We start from the raw sequence: 18,783 nt of genomic DNA on the forward strand, positions 1-18,783 counted from the left end.
GACCAGGAATCGAACTGGTGACTTTTTGGTGCTTGGGATGACACTCAACCAACTGAGCCACACTGGCCAGGGCTTATACTATCTTTTATACTTTTTAAATTTTAATATTCATTGAATTTATTGGGATGACATTGGTTAATAAAATTATATAGTTTACAGGTGTACAATTCTGTAATACATCATCTCTATATTGTATTGTGGGTTTACCACCTAAAGTCAAGCCTTCTTCCATCACCATTTATCCTTCCTTTACCGTCTTCTACCCTCCCCCCCCCACCCTCCTCCTCCTCTGGTAATCACCATGCTGTTGTCTGCATCTATGAGTGTGTGTTTTAAATATATTTTTACTGATTTTAAGAGAAACAGGGATAGAGAGATAGAAACATCGATCGGGTGCTTCCTGCATGCCTGCTATTGGGGATTGAGCATGCAACCTGGGTATGTGCCCTGACTGGGGGACTCATACTGATGACCTGTTGGTTCATGGGTCGAGCCTCAACCACTGAGCCACACCGGCCAGGCCATGAGTGTTTTTTTGTTGTTGTTTTTGCTTAATCCCTTCACCTTTTTCATCCATCCTCCCTAACTGCTCCGCTCTAATAGCTGTCAGTCTGTTTTCTTATATTTATGAGTCTGTTTCTATTTTGTTCATTAGATTCCACATATAAGTGAAATCATATGGTATTTGTCTTTCTCTGACTGGCTTATTTTCACTTAGCATAATACTCTCCAGGACCATAATGCTGCCACAAAAGGTAAGATGTCCTTCGTTTTTATGGCCAAGTAGTATTATTGTGTAATGTACCATCACTTTTTTGAAAATATGTTTTTATTGATTTTTTAGAGAAGAGAGGAAGGGAGAGGTAGAGAGAAATGTTGATGTGAAAGAGAAACATTGATAGGCTATCTCCTGCACACCCCCTACTGGAGATTGAGCCCACAATCTGGGCATGTGTCTAGACCTGGAATTGAATCCTCAAACTGTTGGTGCATGGGACAATGCTCAACCAACTTGTGGTTGGTTGAGCCACAATGAGCCACACCGGCCAGGGTTACCACCACTTTTTTATTCACTAAGCCGCTGATAGGCACTTGGGCTACTTCCAAATCTTGGCTGTTATAACTAACTCTACAGTGAACGGAGGGGTGCATATATTCTTTTGAATCACTGTTTCAGGCTTCTTCAGATATATTCTCAGATGTGGAATTGCTAAGTCATAAGGCAGTTACATTTTTAATTTTTCGAGGAAACTCCATATTGTTGTCCACAGTGACTGCACCAACCTACATTCCAACTAACTGCACAGGGTTCCCTTTTCTCTGCATCCTTGCCAACAACTGTTGTTTGTTGACTTATTGATGATAGCCTTTCTGACAGGTCTGAGGTGATATTTCATTGTGGTTTTAATTTGTATTTCTCTGATGATTCATGACATTGAGCACCTTTTAATATGTCTATTGGCCATTTATATGTCCTCTTTGGAGAATTGTGTATTCAGGTCATTTGCTCATTTTTTAGTTGGATTATTTGTTTGTTTGTTTTTAGTGTAGAGTTGTGTACATTCTTTATAAATTTTAGATATGAAGCCTTTATCAGATGTATCATTGCTGAATATGTTCTTCCATTCAAAGGGCTCCCTGTGTATTTTTGTTGATGGTTTCCTTTGATGTTGAAAAACTTTTTAGTTTGATGTAGTCTCATTTGTTTGTTTGTTTTCTTTGTTTCCCTTGCCCAAGAGGACATATCAGACAAAATATTGCTATGAGAAATGTTTGAGATTTTACTGCCTATGTTTTCTTCTAGGATTTTTATTGTTTTGACTCTTACATTTAAGTCTTTTATACATTTTGAGTTTATTATTGTGTATGGTGTAAGAAGGTGGTCTAATTTCGGTTTTTTTGTATGCATCTGTCCAATGTTCCCAACAACATTTATAACTATCTTTACCCCATTGTATCTTCTTGTCTCCTTTGTTGAATATTGATTGACCATAAAGGTGTGGGTTTATTTCTGAGCTCTCTATTCTATTTGATAGATCTATATGTTTGTTTTTATGCCAGTACCTTGCTGTTTTGATTAGTATGGCCTTGTAGTATAAGTTTGATACCAGTAGCATGATTCCTCTACCTTTGCTTTTCTTTCTCAAGATTGCTGTGGCTATGCAGGGTCTTTTGTGGTTCCATATAATTTTTGAAATATTCGTTCTAGCTCTGTGAAATATGCCATTGATATTTTTTTAATTAAATCTTTATTGTTCAGATTATTACATTTGTTCCTCTTTTTTCCCACCATAAATCCCCTCCACCCAGTTCCCACCCCACCCTCCGCCCTCACTCCCCACCCACTGACCTCATCCATAGGTGCACAATTATTGTCCAATCTCTTTCTGCACCCCCCACACCCCTTCCCCCACCCCACCCCCCCCCGCAAGAATAGTCAGTCCATTCCCTTTCTATGTCCCTGATTCTATTACAATCACCAGTTCATACTGTTCATCAGATTATTTATTCACTTGATTTTTAGATTCACTTGTTGATAGATGTGTATTTGTTGTTCATAATTTGTATCTTTACCTTTTTCTTCTTCTTCCTCTTCTTAAAGGATGCCTTTCAGCATTTCATATAATACTGGTTTGGTGGTGATGAACTCCTTTAGCTTTTTCTTATCTGTGAAGCTCTTTATCTGACCTTCACTTCTGAATGATAGCTTTGCTGGATAAAGTAATCTTGGTTGTAGGTTCTTGGTATTCATCACTTTGAATATTTCTTGCCACTCCCTTCTGGCCTGCAAAGTTTCTGTTGAGAAATCAGCTGACATTCATATGGGTACTCCCTTGTAGGTAACTGATTTTCTTTTTCTTGCTGCTTTTAGGATTCTCTCTTTGTCTTTTGCTCTTGGCATTTTAATGATGATGTGTCTTGGTGTGGTCCTCTTTGGATTCCTTTTGTTTGGGGTTCTCTGCGCTTCCTGGACTTGGAAGTCTATTTCTTTCACCAAGTAGGGGAAGTTTTCTGTCATTATTTCTTCAAATAGGTTTTCAATATCTTGCTCTCTCTCATCTTCTGGCACCCCTATAATTCTGATGTTGGTATGCTTGAAGCTGTCCCAGAGGCTCCTTACACTATCTTTGTATTTTGGGATTCTTTTTCATTTTGCTTTTCTGGTTGGGTGTTTTTTGCTTCTTCGTATTTCAAATCTTTGACTTGATTCTTGCGATCCTCTCATCTGCTGTTGGGAGTCTGTATAATATTCTTTATTTCAGTCAGTGTATGCTTAATTTCTAGTTGATTCTTTATCACAACATCAAGGGTTTCACTAGATTTCTTTTTTTTTATATATATATATTTTATTGATTTTTTACAGAGAGGAAGGGAGGAGATAGAGAGTTAGAAACATCGATGAGAGAGAAACATCGATCAGCTGCCTCCTGCACATCTCCCACTGGGGATATGCCCGCAACCCAGGCACATGCCCTTGACCGGAATCAAACCCGGGACCCTTCAGTTCGCAGGCCGACGCTCTATCCACTGAGCCAAACCGGTTTCGGCTTCACTAGATTTCTTGAAGATCTCACTACATTTATCGGCGGTCTCACCAGTCTTTTCGAGGGCCTTGCTAAATTTATTGGTGGCTTCTAGACAGTTCTTGAGAGACCTTAAAAGTGTGGTTTTTGAACTCTATATCCAGCAGTTTGCTTTCCTCCATTTCTGTCATTTGTGTCCTGTTTCTTTGTCTCGGCATTTTTGTGCTTCGCTGTGTCGATAGAGTGCCTTTCTGTGCTAAGTGTCCCAATTACCTGAGGTAGACACTCTTGCTGCACCCCCTTGTGGGCTATGTGCACAGTCTTGTTATAATTAAGCCTTGATTTTTGTAATTATCCCTGGGAAGAATTGACCTCCAGGCCAATTGGCTGTGAGAATCAGCTGTGTCTGCAGTGGGAGAACTTCTGTGCTGGAGACACCCCTCTGGGGCTAGACTTGCTTCAATGGGGCTTTGGTGCTTACTGAGTCTGCCCCCTGAGTGTGTCTTTTATGGTTCCATGGAGCTGCAAACTGGATGGTCCCACTCTGACCTCTGGGCTTCCTGGCTCCTGGATCTCTAGGGAGGTGCTAATCTAGCCTTTGCCTGAGGCTATCCAGCAAAAGCCTTCCTGCAGGGCTTGGGTGGGGCAGGTCCCATGGGATCAACAGGGCGGGGCTAGCAGTTATGGCTGCTCTCAGTCTTGCCCTCAGAGGCTCTGCTTCTCAGTGTCCTGGTAATGGCTGCAAGCCCCTCAGAGAGAAAGCTGCCCTCAGGTTCTGACTGCTGCCAGACAGTCCCCTTTCTCCCGTATGAGTCTGGGTCCCTATAGACTCGCCCGGAACTGGAGCTCAGAGCCTGAGACTCCCTCCTGATTGAAAACGACAACCGTGCCCTCAGCCGCCAGCCCACTCCGCATGCACTCCGCACCTTAGTATTTTACTTCCGCACTGCGCCTCCTCTGAGTCTTGGTATGCTTTTCTCTTTCCTTCTAGTTGTAGAATTTCCACTCAGCCAGCCTTCCTGTGGTTCTGGATGATGTCCGTTCCGTCTTTTAGTTGTATTTTTGAAGTGGTTGTTCGAGGCAGCAAACTCCGGTGTTTACCTATGCCGCCATCTTAGTTCTCCACCATTGATATCTTGATAGGAATTGCATTGAATCTATAGATTGCGTTGAGTAGTATGGAAATTTTAATGATGTTAATTCTTCCTAACCATGAACATGGTATATACTTCTACTTATTTGTATATTCTTCAATTTCTTTCTTCATTGTCTTATAATTTTCTTAGCTCCATTCTAACAGCTGTCAGTCTGTTTAACATTCTTGGTTAAATTTATTCCAAGGTATTTTATTTTTTGATGCAATTATAAATGGGATTGTTTTCTTAGTGAATTTGAATGTAAACTCTATGGCAATACAATTTACTTCAGCAGAAATCTGAAATTATAAGAAGGAAAATCTATAACTTAATTACATCTAGGTTCTTGTAAACAGTCATAAACATGGAAGGTAGAAGTTTTGGTGTAAGTAGTTTGATAGTGACAAAATATATATTTTTTACTCACCATAAAGCCTGATATCATTATTGTAATTAAAAGCAGTCTTGTGAATTATGACCTAGATTTAGAGGGGGTGGGGGGAAGCTTTCATTTGCCTATACCATTTATATTTCCAAAACTTTTTAAAAATATGTAATGGAAAAGCCAGGGCTCATATTAGCCAAAATTGCAACTTAGCTACTCTCTGAGTAGCTGCTTCTCTGCTTCTTTCCTATCTAGTCCATAGCTATATAATGTTCTGGGGTTCATGTCTTGGCTTTTATGTGAGAGAATAGCACAGTGCTCAAGTATGATGGGGGAACAAACCTTAGATCTCCCCCACTGAGACTCTTTGGTGGTGGGAAATAAAAGAACATAAATCTGCAGATAATAAAGTTGTTGTTTCCTGATACAGGGTCAAGGAAATGATTCCTCCAAGGCCACCTCTTACCCGCAGGACAGGAGGAGCTCAGAAGGCAAGTGTCAAAGTCAAGGTGAAACTATAAGTAATAAGGTATTGAGTGCATCATTTGAAAATAAGGCTTTTTCAGAAGGGGTTTTTCAGAAGGGGTGAGAAATTGTAGCTTCTCATCTATATCTTCCTGTATCTATTTGTGACCAGTGGCTTACAAGGAATAGTATTCAGTGTTTGATCTTTGGCTGGTGGTCTCTGAGAAGAAGAGAGCAATTTATACCTAAAGTATATTGAATATAAAACACAATTCAGTTCAGAATTCCATTCCACATCTTGACCTCTTTGAGGTCTCTTTACCAGGCATTATATATTTTCCTAGGCAGTAAGTGACTACCACATGCAGATCAAGAACATTTCTAGAGCCATTCTGGATGAGTATCACGGCATGTTTGGCAAACAGGTGGCCAAACTGGAGGGTGATATAGATAGTGAAACCCTGGAGGAGCAGAAATGCCAGCTCAACTATGAACTTAATTGTTCTGGAAAATACTTTGCTTTCAAAGAACAACTCAAGGTAAATATTCATTTATTTAATTATTCTATGGGTTTTATGAAGCATCTACTTACCTTGTTGTCATTTTTCCTATGGTTATGTTTGGCTATGTTCCCACCTGTCTTGCTACTGGTGCAGAGAGCTATGTTCTCCATGATAGAATGTTGGGAGAAGCTCCACTCCTACGGAGCCATAGAACAGTTCCGTATGCTTTCCGAGTGTGAGCTCTTAATAAACTGATTCTTCTCTTGAGGCTAGGCCAGATTTTGAGTCAGATTTCATGTTGCTTTAGCAGGCAGAAACTCTATACCTGGGACTGATTCCATGACTAATGATCTCTGTCTCCTATTATAAACCTTTCCCTAGTCCATAGAATTACTAAAATTTGAGAAATATTTACTTAATAATAATTTCCTGAATAATAATGGCTAACATTTATTGAGTGTTTGCTGTATACCAAATTTTAAAATGCTTACGAATTTAACCCTCACAACAACCCTATGAGGTGCTCCCCATTTTACAGATGAAGAAATGCAATATTAGTTGGCTAAGTAATTTGCCCAAGATCACAGAGCTAGTAAAGGTCAAAGATGGGCCTCACATCTGGCAGCCTGGTTCCAGAAATCATGTTCTTAACTGCAGTGCTGCACTGCCTCTCTGTGTGCATTTATTATGCGCCCTGTACTGTATAAACAAACACAAAGAAATCACATCGAAGTAATAAAGTAAAAAATAGCAGATGCTTGTGGGGGCAAGAGGCCATTCTCAGTAGGTGGCAGGGTCACATCTCAGTTTGATTCTGGTTCTGTTACTAGCTGGATGGCCTTAGTTAGTGACTTTACTTCTCTGAGCCTCAATTTCTTTGCCTAGCAATGAGAGATAATATTAACATTATTACATGGGGTTATTATGAGCATCAAATAACATAATGCATGGAAAATGCTTTATGTTAAAAAAAACTTTATGGGCCTGACTGGCATGGCTCAGTGGTTGAGTGTCAATCTATGAACCAGGAGGTCATGGTTCAGTTCCCAGTCAGGGCATGTGTCCAGGTTGCGGGCTCGATCCCCATTGTGGGGCATGCAGGAGGCAACCGACTGATGATTCTCTCTCATCATTTCTCTCTCTCTCTCTCTCTCTCTCTCTCTCTCTCTCTCTCTCTCTCTCCCTCCCTCCCTCCCTCCCTCCCTCCCTCCCTCCCTCCCTCCCTCCCTCCTTCCCTCCCTCCCTTTTCTCCCCCCTTCTGCTCTGAAATCAATAAAAATAGTTTTAAAAAAACCTTATGGTATAAATCCTGGCAATGATGTTAGCTTGGGGAGTGGGAGCAGGGGGAGAGAAGCAGCAGTTGTCCTGGCTATAGCAATATGTTATTTGTTATAAGATGCAATATGTAATGCATCTTAAGCATTACCACCTGTTATTTCTTCTGGCTTCTCAACTAACTTCTGAAATAAGATAGTAGTACCAAAAGTACATATCTATTTAACACATGAGGAAACTGAGATGCCAAGTATAAAATAACTTATGAGATTGTACAGTGGCAGAATTAGAACCAGAATTCCATTCTCCAGATTCTCAAATCAGGCCTTTTCCCCTTAAATCATGTGGCCATCATAAGAGACATAATGCATAAACATAATGCTAAGGTTTTCTTCAGCTTTATGACTCTCTTCACACAGTATGAGTCCTGAATTGACCACATTAGAGATGATGATAACACCAAGAAAAGAAGTCATATAGAGTATGTTGATTAGGGAGAAATCTGTGAGCCAGCAGTTTAGCAGTCACCAGGGAGAAATCAATTACCGTCTGAAATTCTGATGAACCTTAGACGAGAAACTCAGGAAGGCCTGTGCTGCCTGTGCTATTAGCCCAGTGATGTGTGTCTCTTGCAGCATGCTGTGGTAAAGATTGTGAGAGAGAAGTACTTGAAAACAATACCATTTGAAAACCAAGAGGAACTGCAGACATTCATTAGTGAGCTCTATGTGTTCTTGGTGGATCAAATGCATGTGGCCTTAAACCAGGTAGGTATTCAAGAACGAAGAGCTCTTCCTTTTCTTAGTAGGGCATCATGGTTTCCCCTGAATGATTCCTTTCTTCCTTGCTTCTTCTCTTCCTGAAGTCTACAGATGTTTAGTGAGGTACCTGCTCTCTGCTAGGGACTAAAACAGAAAGACGAATATGAAAATGCCTAAATTATGTGGGGGAGAACCATCTGTATGCTCTTTCAGCTTCCTAGAAAATTAATTTCATAACTGTCATAAATGTGATAGATAAAAAGAGGTAAAATAGGCTATTTAAATGATGAAATGAGCATTGTTTATTCTGTGAATATGTGCAATTCTCACTTTTTTGTCTTTAAGACTGATCATCAAAATAAAAAACTATGAGTTTTCAGACATTATACCTGAATGACAATAATACCTCAAATATGCCTTTTCTATTTGAGGGTGCTGGTCTGCTTTCCTCCCACTTGTCTGTTTATATCTATTATTTGCACAGCTTGCATCTTGCCTTCATTTGCTCATTTTTTAATTCTTGCAGTTGTGGTTTATTTGAAAACAAAATCAGTCTTTTTCCGCCCCCTGGTAGTCTGTCTCTAACCAGCTATGCTTCCTCAAACCCCCTATTCTCCTTGCTCTTTCCTTCACTGTTTCTTTCTTCACTGCCACCATCACTTTTCTCACTTTCTTTTTTTGTTGTTGTTAATCCTCACCTGACGATATGTTTTCCATTAATTTTAGACTGAGTGGAAGGGAAGGAGGTTGGGGGAAAGAGGGAGGGAGAGAGAGAAACATCGATATGAGAGAGCCACATCAATTGGTTGCTTCCACATATGTCCTGAACTGGGGCAGGAAATCTGCAATCCAGGTATGTGCCCTTTACAGGGAATTGAACCCGGGGCCCTTTGGACTGGGCGCCAGTGCTCTAACCACTGAGCCATGCCGGCCAGGCCTCTCTCACTTTCTTTAGCCTCCCTGAAGAGGTAGGCGAGGAGTCTCTAGTATTCTAGGACTAAGAGTACAATTCTGCCTTGGGCACAGATGATTTGGATGATTTGAGTTGGAAAGCAGTTGAGCATGACATGGCAATTACTGTTGCCTTATGACTCCAAGGAGCCCCTATCTAGTAGAGATAGGCATAAAATACAAATAACTGTGGTAGAGTGAGGTAAGTGCTGTGACAGAAAGGTGTCCGTGGGAGAGCAGGTTAGGGGATGCCTAAAGAAAAAGTAGTAAACTTTACTCTGAGACCTTTCAGGGAAGGTTTTACAGAGGAGCTGCATTTTGAATTGGGCTTTGATGGCTAAAAGGAAGTTATCCATGGGGACGTTTCAGAGCATTGGAGTCATAGGGAACATCAAAAAGGCTTGGAAACTTGGAAGAATATGATATATACTAGTGGCCCGGTGCATGAAATTCGTGTACATTAAAAGGAAATTAATTAGAGGAAATATTTTAATATTGCTATTTGCCCTTTCTCTATAATAGAAGTGTCTGGCCGGCCCCACCCCCATTGGGCAACACCAAGACACGGCCAGCCCCACCCCCATCAAGCCCCGGAGGGTGGGAGACTCAACTTCACGTCCCTGGGCTGGGGCAGGGGGGCATTGCCTCGGGGGTTTGGCTTCGGGGGGGCACAGCCTCATGTCCCCAGGCCCCGCCACTGGGGCGGTGGAGGGCGCAACCTCAGGTCCCTGCTGATTGGTCCTTAAGGCATCATGGCACTACGGCCTTACGGCGTCACAGCGTGATGACCATTTGCATATTAGCCTTTTATTATGATGACTAGAGGCCCGGTGCATGACATTTGTGCACTCGGTGGGGAGGGAGGGTACCTCAGTCCGGCCTGTGCCCTTTTGCAGTCTGGGAGCCCTCGGGGATGTCTGACTGATGGCTTAGGCCTGCTCCTCAGGGCCTAAGCCACAGTTGGACATCCTTAGCACTGCTGCAGAGGCAGGCCACTGTGCACACCAGGCGTCAGCCCAGCTTGTGGCTGAGTGGTGCTCCCCCTATGGGAGCGCATTGACCACCAGGGGGCAGCTCCTGTGTTGAGTGTCTGCCCCCTGGTGGTCAATGCGTGTCATAGCGACTGGTCGCTCTGCTGTTCTTTTGATTTGCATATTACCCTTTTATTATATAGGATAGAAACTGCATACAGTTCAGGAGTGGAAGTTGAAGTGGTAAGGGACAAAGAAACAGGAGATGAAGCCAGTTCCTGGTGTGGGAGTGTAGTGTGGAGTGGGCTTTGTATAAAACACTCTAATAGAAGTATGTAGGATGGGTTAGAGGTGGTGAAACTGGTGATGTTAACTGATTCTTACATTGTATAGAGGAAAAGAAATAAAAACTTCTTAACTTTAAGGCTTAGTGATTGGGTAGCTGGTAGTACCATTGACCAGGACAAGAAATACAACCTGAGTAAATCTGGTGGGAGGCAATTGATGTTGAATTAAATTTTGAACATTGGTTTTAGTGGGGTTTTGTTCACGAGAGAGCAAAAGCAAATTTGGGAGCCATGAGTGTATAGATGCTAGTTAAACTATGGTCATAGATGAAGCTGCCTAGAAAAACATAAGTAGAGAGAGGAACGAGCTGCTGGTGGAGCCCTAGGAAAACCAACATTTAGAGGATGGTGAGTAAAAAAAATTAAGGAAAGAGGCAGGTGAATTGTAAAAATGGCAAGACAGCCAGAAGCTCAGAGAAGAAATTTTTAAGAAGAAAAAGAGGTCAACATTATCAAATATCCTTAGGAATTCAAGAAAAACAAAATTCTGTGGTGGGAAGAGGAGGAGTTGGTTAAAAGGTACAAACTTCCAGTTATAAGATAAATAAATACTAGGGATACAATATACAGTATGATGAACATAGTTAACTCTGCTATATAATATATATGAACGTTTATGTTAAGAATCCTCATCACAAGGAAAAAAGTACTTTTTTCTTTTTTGCCCTTTCTTTTTATTGTATCTACTAGAGGCCTGATACATGAAATTCATGCAAGGGGCTTGGCCCTCACAGCCCCGGCTGCCTCAAGGCCCCACAGCCCTGCCCACTGGTCATTCAGAAAGTCATCCAGAAGGTCGTTCTGCCATCCGGTCTAATTAGCATATTAGCTCTTTATTATATAGGATATGAGGTGATGTATTTGAACTAAACTTATTGCAGTAATCACTTCACAATATATGTAAGGCAAGCCATCATGCTGTGCATCTTAAACTTATACAGTGATATATGACAATTATATCTCAATAAGACTGGGGGGATAAACAATTGGAAATTTTTTCATTGGATTTGACAGTAAGGAGGTTATTGTTAACCTTTACATAGCGATTTCTTTGGGCTAATGGAATGGATTTCAATTATAACACATTGAGGAGTAAATGAGTGCTTAGGAAACGGGTAAATATAAACTCAAAAAATTCAAAGATGAAGGGAAGAAGTAGGAAAGTAGTAGCTAGAAATTAAAGAGATTTTTTTTTATGGTGGAAAAGCCTTTATTTAGCGTGTTCACAGATTTGGGAAAAGGTGTCAGCAGGTTGGGAGAATGTGAAAACAGAGGGAAAGGAGATAATCGATGGTATGTAAGTGGGAAAGGATTAAGAGTTTAAACGTGGAAGGATTAGCCTTATAACATGGAAGGATACTATGCCTCTTTCTCTTGAGACTGAAATGAAGAGATATGATGGATGCAGAAATAAACAATTTAGGTGTGGGGTTCAAAAGCTGAGGGATTTTGCCCTAGCCGGTTTTGGCTCAGTGGATAGAGCATCAGCCTGTGGACTGAAGGGTCCCAGGTTCAATTCCTGTCAGGGGCACATGCCTGGGTTTTGGGCTTGATCCCCGATAAGGGGTGTGTAGGAGGCAGCTTATCAATGATTCTCTCTCATCATTGATCTCTCTCTCTCTCTCTCTCTCTCTCTCTCTCTCTCTCTCTCTCCCCCCCCCCTTCCTCTCTGAAATCAATAATATATTCAGCCACGACTTATTGCTAGAAGAGTCTGTGGCAGCTCAGATATCTCTATGTGTAGGTAGTTTTCCTCAGGACCAGATAGCAGCCCCTATCTAAAAATGGGGTCAGGTTATAGGAGTACTCTAATTTGGGAGTTTTCAGGACCAGTACAGGAGAAGGAGAAGGATGCCTGGGACTTGAGTATGCTGGTGATAGAGTAGTATGTGTGGATGCTCATGGGGTCTAGGCTTATCTACTTGGGAAATGAGGGCATATTGGAAGTGAAGGAAATGAAGTCAGAGAGCAGTTTTAAGGGGATTAAGTGACCAAAGGGTAGAAGACTTGAAATGTGGGTTCTGGGAATGGGATAGTAGAGGCAGAGTATTTTGGGTTTGGGTATGGAAGTGTGTTTGCTGAAGGGATTTTGAGGTCAAGATCATCATAATTAAAAGAACAAAGAACAGAGGCATAAGTCAATTATCAGCAGCTCTCTTTGGCCCATCTCAAATTTACTTTACTCTTCACATCCCTAAGCAGCTTTACTTGTTAAAGTCACTGATATTATTTTTACTTCTAATTAAAGAATTTGGGGGTGTCTTCCTTGGCCAAAGTTTCTGATCCAGGATATTACTTAATACACCAGACTTGCTTTTCTATCTGGGTGTATAGAATATATTATTTTTCTGGGTGTCCTCCTACCTTTCTGGCTATTTCTATAATGTATCCTTTGTAGAGTCTATCTGTCTATATATCCCACTAGAAGCTTCCAAAGCTTTAACCTTCGTCTCCTGTTTTCTTGATATTTGATGACTCTAGTTAGTATGTGTGAACCTTTTTCATGTATGGGACCTAAATATGATAATAATGTTCCATACACCAGAGAAAATAAAGAAATCTGTTTGAGGCCAGAGGCAACTTGCTTAGGGATACTGACTGCCCTGAGGACTGAGGAGAGCAGTAATTTTTACTCATTTCCATGAGCTCAATCTGTTGGTATTTAAATACAAGAGCTTCTCTTTCACCACTGATAGTTCTCTCTTGGTTCACTCTCACCCTCTTATTGTATTGGCTAGACTTAAGAAACGTCAATATAATTTTAGACCTCATGACTGGAGTCCCACATCTGGTTTATACTTCTAAAAGTTCTCTACTTTTAATTGTTTTATTTTGTCTGCTTAACATTTTGATGTTGACAAGACCATGCCAGATGATATCCAAGGTGCTGTCCCAACCATTCATAAGAGTAGTGAACAGCTTCGACTCTTTGCATTTGAAGCAGAAGTCAATGAGAACTTCGAAATGGCAGCAGTGTATTATGAAGAGGTAATTAAACATCTTCCCAGTGGTTGTTGTTACTGTAATTTGTACAATATGGGTATAATAAATAGTAGTATTTTATTATTTAAAATCCAACTTGATTAGTGAAAGGATAGACACATAGATCAATAAAACAGAGTCCAAAAATAGGTCCACACACATAAGGTTATTATATTTTTGACAAAAGTGTAAAAGAAGTTCAATGGACAAAGTATAGTCTTTTCACAAAATGGTGTTAGAATAGTTGGTAATCATATACAAAAAATAAACAAACAAACAAAAACATTTGACTGAAACCTCAAACGCTGTATAAAAATCAATTCAGGCCCGGCTGGTGTGGCTCATGCACCAGGAGGTCGCTGGTTAAATTCCCAGTCCCCAGTAGGGGGCATACAGAAGGCAATCAATTGATGTTTCTCCCTTTCTCCCTCTCCCTTCCTCTCTCTGAATTCAATAAAAACATATTTTTTAAAAATCAACTGAAAGTAGATTGTCAATCTGAATGTAAAATATAAAACTAAGAAACTTTTAGGAGAAAATCTTCATGACCTAAAGTTAGGTAAGGAATTCTTAGACATGAGACAAAGCATGATTTTTTTTAAAAATTGATAAATGGAACTTCATCAAAATTAAAAACATATGCTCTGTGAGAAACACTGTTAAGAAAAAGAATATAAAAGGTACAGACTAAAAAAATATCTACAAAACGTATATCTGACAAAGGATTTGTTTCCAGAATATTAAGAACCTCAAACTCAATAATAGAAAAACAACCAAATAAAAATGGGCAAAGAAATTGAACAGACACTTTGCTAAGGAGGAATTAAGGATGCTAAATAAAAACATGAAAAGATGTTCAATGCCGCCAAACCGGTTTGGCTCAGTGGATAGAGCGTCGGCCTGCGGACTGAAAGGTCCCAGGTTCGATTCCGGTCAAGGGCACGTATCTCGGTTGCGGGCACATCCCTAGTAGGGGGTGTGCAGGAGGCGGCTGGTCGATGTTTCTCTCTCATCGATGTTTCTCTCTCTCCCTCTCCCTTTCTCTCTGTAAAAAATCAATAAAATATATTTAAAAAAAAAAAAAAAGATGTTCAATGCCATTAGGGAATGCAAATTAAATTCTAGTGACTTTGAACATCTTTTCACATTTATGATTTTTTTCAAGAGGAAATATTTTTTAAATTAATTGATAGGAAAATTTAGACTACAACAAGTTTAAAACATCAGTCTATCTGAATAAATTGTTATGTCCCATTGTGAGTGGCTTATTTTACTCAGTATATGCCCTCAAGGATTCATCTATGTTGAAGCATATGTCAGAATTTCCTTCCTTTTTAGGGCTAAGTAATATTCCATTGTATGTATATACTACATTTTGCTTATCCATCTGTCAGTGGACATTTGGGTTGCTTGTATCTTTTAGCTATTATGAATAACACTACTTTGAACATGGATGTACAAATGTCTCTTTGAAACTCTGATTTCAGTTCTCGTGGGTATATACACAGAAGTGGGATTGCTGTATCATTTTATTTTTAATTTTATGAGGAACTACCTTGTTGTTTTCCAAAGTGGCTGTACCATTTTACATTCCAGCAAGACTTCTAATTTTTCCACCTCCTCCTCAACAATTGTTATTTGTGTTTTGTTGATAGTGGCTGTCCTAATCGGTGAGAGCTGATATTTCATTGTGGTTTGATTCCTTGATGATTAGTGATGTGGAGGATCTCTTCCTATGTTTTATGGCCATTTGTAGATCTTTGGGAACATATTTATTCAAAATATTTATTCAAAAATATTGCCCATTTTTGAGTCATGTTGTTTACTATTTTCTTGTTGAGTTTTAGGAATTCTTTATATACAGTATTCTGAATATTAACCCCTTACCAAATATATAATTTGCAAATATTTTTCCCATTCTCCCCAAACCACTCTTTTACTCTTTGATGTAAAAGAGTACATCAAAAGGTAGTTTCTGTTGATGTACAAAAGTTTTTTTTTTTAGTAGAGTCCAATTTGTCTATTTTTTCTTTAATGGCCTGTGCCTTTGGTATCATATCCAAGAAATCATTGCTAAGTCCAATGTCATGAAGCTATTGTCCTAAGTTTTCTTCTCAAAGATTTATAGTTTTAGGTCTTATGTTTAGGTCTTTGATCCATTTTGAGATACTTATTGTGTATGTAGTATTAGGTAAGGTTAGGTGCAACTTCATTCCTTGGTATGTAGATATCCACTTTCTAGCACCACTTGTTGAAGACTGCCCTTTTCCCTATTGAATGGTCTTGGCACCTTTATCAACAATAGTTTGACCATATATGCAATGGTTTATTTCTGGGCTCTCTATTCTATTCCATTGGTCTAAATGTGTGTCTTTATACCAGTACCAGACTGGTTACTATAGCTTTGTAAGTTCTTTTCCTCATTAAACTTTGTTTTAATGGGTCTCAAAATTCTGTGACAGATTTTTGGTCAAGTTGTTTCTATTGAAAAGTACTGATTTTGAAAACCAGCCCTATCTGGTTTGGCTCAGTGGATAGAGCGTCGGCCTGTGGACTAAAGGGTCTTAGGTTTGATTCCAGTCAAGGGCACATGCCTGGATTGCTGGCTCAATCCCCAGTGGGAGGTGTTCAAGAGGCAGCCAATCAATGATTCTCTCTCATCATTGATGTTTCTCTCTGTTTCCCTCTCCCTTTCTCTCTGAAATAAATAAAAATATATTTTAAAAAAACTAATAACTTGCCAGGCTGGTGTGACTCAGTGGTTGAGTGTTGATCCATGGACCAAGAGGTCACTGGTTTGATTCCCAGTGAAGGCATATGCCCGGGTTATGGGCTTGATCTTCAATAAGGGGCATGCACGAGGCAACTGATGGATGTTTCTCTTGATGTTTCTATCTATCCCTCTCCCTTCTTCTTCCTCTAAAAAAACAAACAAAAAACCCCAAAAAACCCCCAAACCCCGAATAACTTAAAAACTGCCACACACACACACACACACACACCAAATGGTCCCTGAAACATTTTCCTTTCCTTCTGAAGGTTTTATGATGCATTGAAATCATTAACCAGTCTCTTACTATTAAACTTAAATAACCAATTGACACAAACAGTTCTGAGACCATTCTTCCACCACTGATTAAGACTGGGGTGGCAAGTATTAGGAATACTATTCATTTAGCCTTCTTAATCTTCTGGGCAGACGGTGACTTTGCCAATCTACTGCTTTGATGAAGCCCACAGCAACTGGCTGTCTTTTTTTTTTTTAATTGATTTTTTTACAGAGAGGAAGGGAGAGAGATAGTTAGAAACATCGATGAGAGAGAAACATCGATCAGCTGCCTCCCGCACACCCCCCACTGGGGATGTGCCCGCAACCAAGGTACATGCCCCTGACCAGAATCGAACCTGGGACCCTTCAGTCCACAGGCCGATGCTCTATCCACTGAGCCAAACTGGGCAGGGCTGTTTTTCTTTTTAAAGATTGTTTTGGCTATTCAGATTCCTGGGCATTCCAAATGAATTTTAGGTCAGGTTTTTCTATTTCTGCAAAAGAAAAATTGGGATTTTGATAGAGATTGCATATGTAAATTGATTTGGGAAGTATTGACATGAGTCTTCCAATCTATGGACATGGGATGTGTTTCCATTTATTTATGTCTGCTTTAACTTCTTTCAGCAATATTTTGTAGTTTTCACTACAATATATTGAGGTGCTTTTTTATTTTTTATTTTTTTGAGGTGCTTTTTAAAAACAAATTTGTAGATAAACTTATATTTGCCATCTCAAGACTATGACAAAGATGGTTATATGTGAATTTTTAAAATAAACCATAAAAATTGATCTTTAGGCTTCTAAGTAATTGGAGGAGCTTATAGGGACCAGACACTAACACTAGAAAGTAATCAATTTTTAGATTATTTCAATAAATATTTACTGACTTTACTATAAGCCAGAACATTGACTGTGCTAGGCATTCAGAATTCAGTGGTAAACAAACAAAAAAAGTCATAGTTTCTGCTTTCATAGAGCTTATAGTATTTTTAGAGTGCTTCTGGGTTATGTGCATTAAAAAAAAATATGACATAGTGACACAATAACGTTGGTCCTTCTGATATTTCATTGGTAGAGGTTGGTTCGTGAGCCCCAGAACCTGGAACACTGGCTGGACTATGGTGCCTTCTGCCTCCTAACTGAGGACAACATCAAAGCTCAGGAGTGTTTTCGGAAAGCCCTTTCCCTCAACCAGAATCATATCCACAGGTATGGGTGAGGGGAGATGGGGAATGAGGAGGAGCAGATAAGCTACTAAGTGAAGTTGTCTTGATTCCAGGACGGTGACATGGGACCATGTTGTTAATCATGTTGGTGGTCTCTTCTCAGCTTGCTGCTGTGTGGTGTCCTGGCTGTCCTGATGGAGAACTATGAACAGGCAGAAATTTTCTTTGAGGATGCTACTTGCTTGGAGCCAACCAGTGTTGTAGCCTGGACTTTACTTGGTATGATATTTTCCTGTGGTCTGAATATGTTTTTATTCCATTATAAGATTCTCCCTTTGTCTTCCCATTCTTTTTTAAAAAAAATTTTTTTTTTATTGATTTCAGAGAGGAAGGGAGAAGGAGAGAGAGATAGAAACATCAATGATGAGAGAGAATCATTGATCAGCTGCCTCCTGCATGCCCCCTACTGGGGATCGAACCTGCAACCCGGGCATGTGCAGTTGACCGGAATCGAACCCGGGACCCTTCAGTCCTCAGGCCAACACTCTATTCACTGAGTCAAACCAGCTTGGGCTGTCTGCCCCACTCTTTAATCACTCTTCATATAGTACTTAAACTTTGGTAAAAATGTGGGAAACATGAAGTGAAATATTACAATTCCTAGTAGCTGATGGTGGCAAATTAGTCACATTTATTTTCAGCATCTTTCTTTCTTCAGGTTTATACTATGAAATTCAAAACAATGATATTCGAATGGAAATGGCATTTCACGAGGCCTTCAAACAGCTTCAGGCACGAATGCTTCAGGCACAATTAGTGAAGAATGCTGGTACCGTAGACGTTGAAACCAAAGTATCCGGGCAGAAGAGCACTGGTGCGGTGGAGCACGTTGAAGAAGGCGTAAAAGCAGAATCCAGTTTAGGACCTTGGGGAGTCACTAGTGGTTCTTCTACAATAGCAAGCAAGGCGGAACCGCCAGCAGGTAGGACCAGCGAATGGGGATGATCAGTGGCTGCTGGAAAAATTACTGGCCTTAGGAGCAGAAGCAGGCACACAGTAGGTACTCAGTGGTTATTCGTGAAATGAAAAAAATGAGTGGAATTTTGAGTTGTTCCAGGGATACCAGGGAAGAATCTTCCAAAATATTTCCCCATTCATGTGATTGAAAGTCTGAAGCTTTTACTGTTGCTATTCAGTTTTTTTAAAAAATCTTAGATAATTTACTGTCCCTGTGCACCCCTAAAAGGAGTACCGTTCTAGCAGAG

General features: G+C 40.1%; 1 protein-coding gene across 1 annotated transcript in view; it reads left to right on the forward strand.

Annotated features, from left to right (window-relative positions):
• The window catches only part of CFAP70 (cilia and flagella associated protein 70), a 100,223-nt gene that overhangs the window by 58,198 nt on the left and 23,242 nt on the right, over positions 1 to 18,783 (forward strand). The window contains 7 exon segments of the mRNA XM_081105253.1: positions 5,476 to 5,540; positions 5,859 to 6,049; positions 7,924 to 8,055; positions 13,181 to 13,306; positions 17,428 to 17,561; positions 17,682 to 17,797; positions 18,237 to 18,500. Of these exon segments, the coding sequence (XP_080961379.1) occupies positions 5,476 to 5,540; positions 5,859 to 6,049; positions 7,924 to 8,055; positions 13,181 to 13,306; positions 17,428 to 17,561; positions 17,682 to 17,797; positions 18,237 to 18,500 (1,028 nt within the window).

This window comes from Myotis nattereri (assembly GCF_964212035.1).
Source record: "Myotis nattereri genome assembly, chromosome: 13".
Lineage (NCBI taxonomy): Eukaryota > Metazoa > Chordata > Mammalia > Chiroptera > Vespertilionidae > Myotis > Myotis nattereri.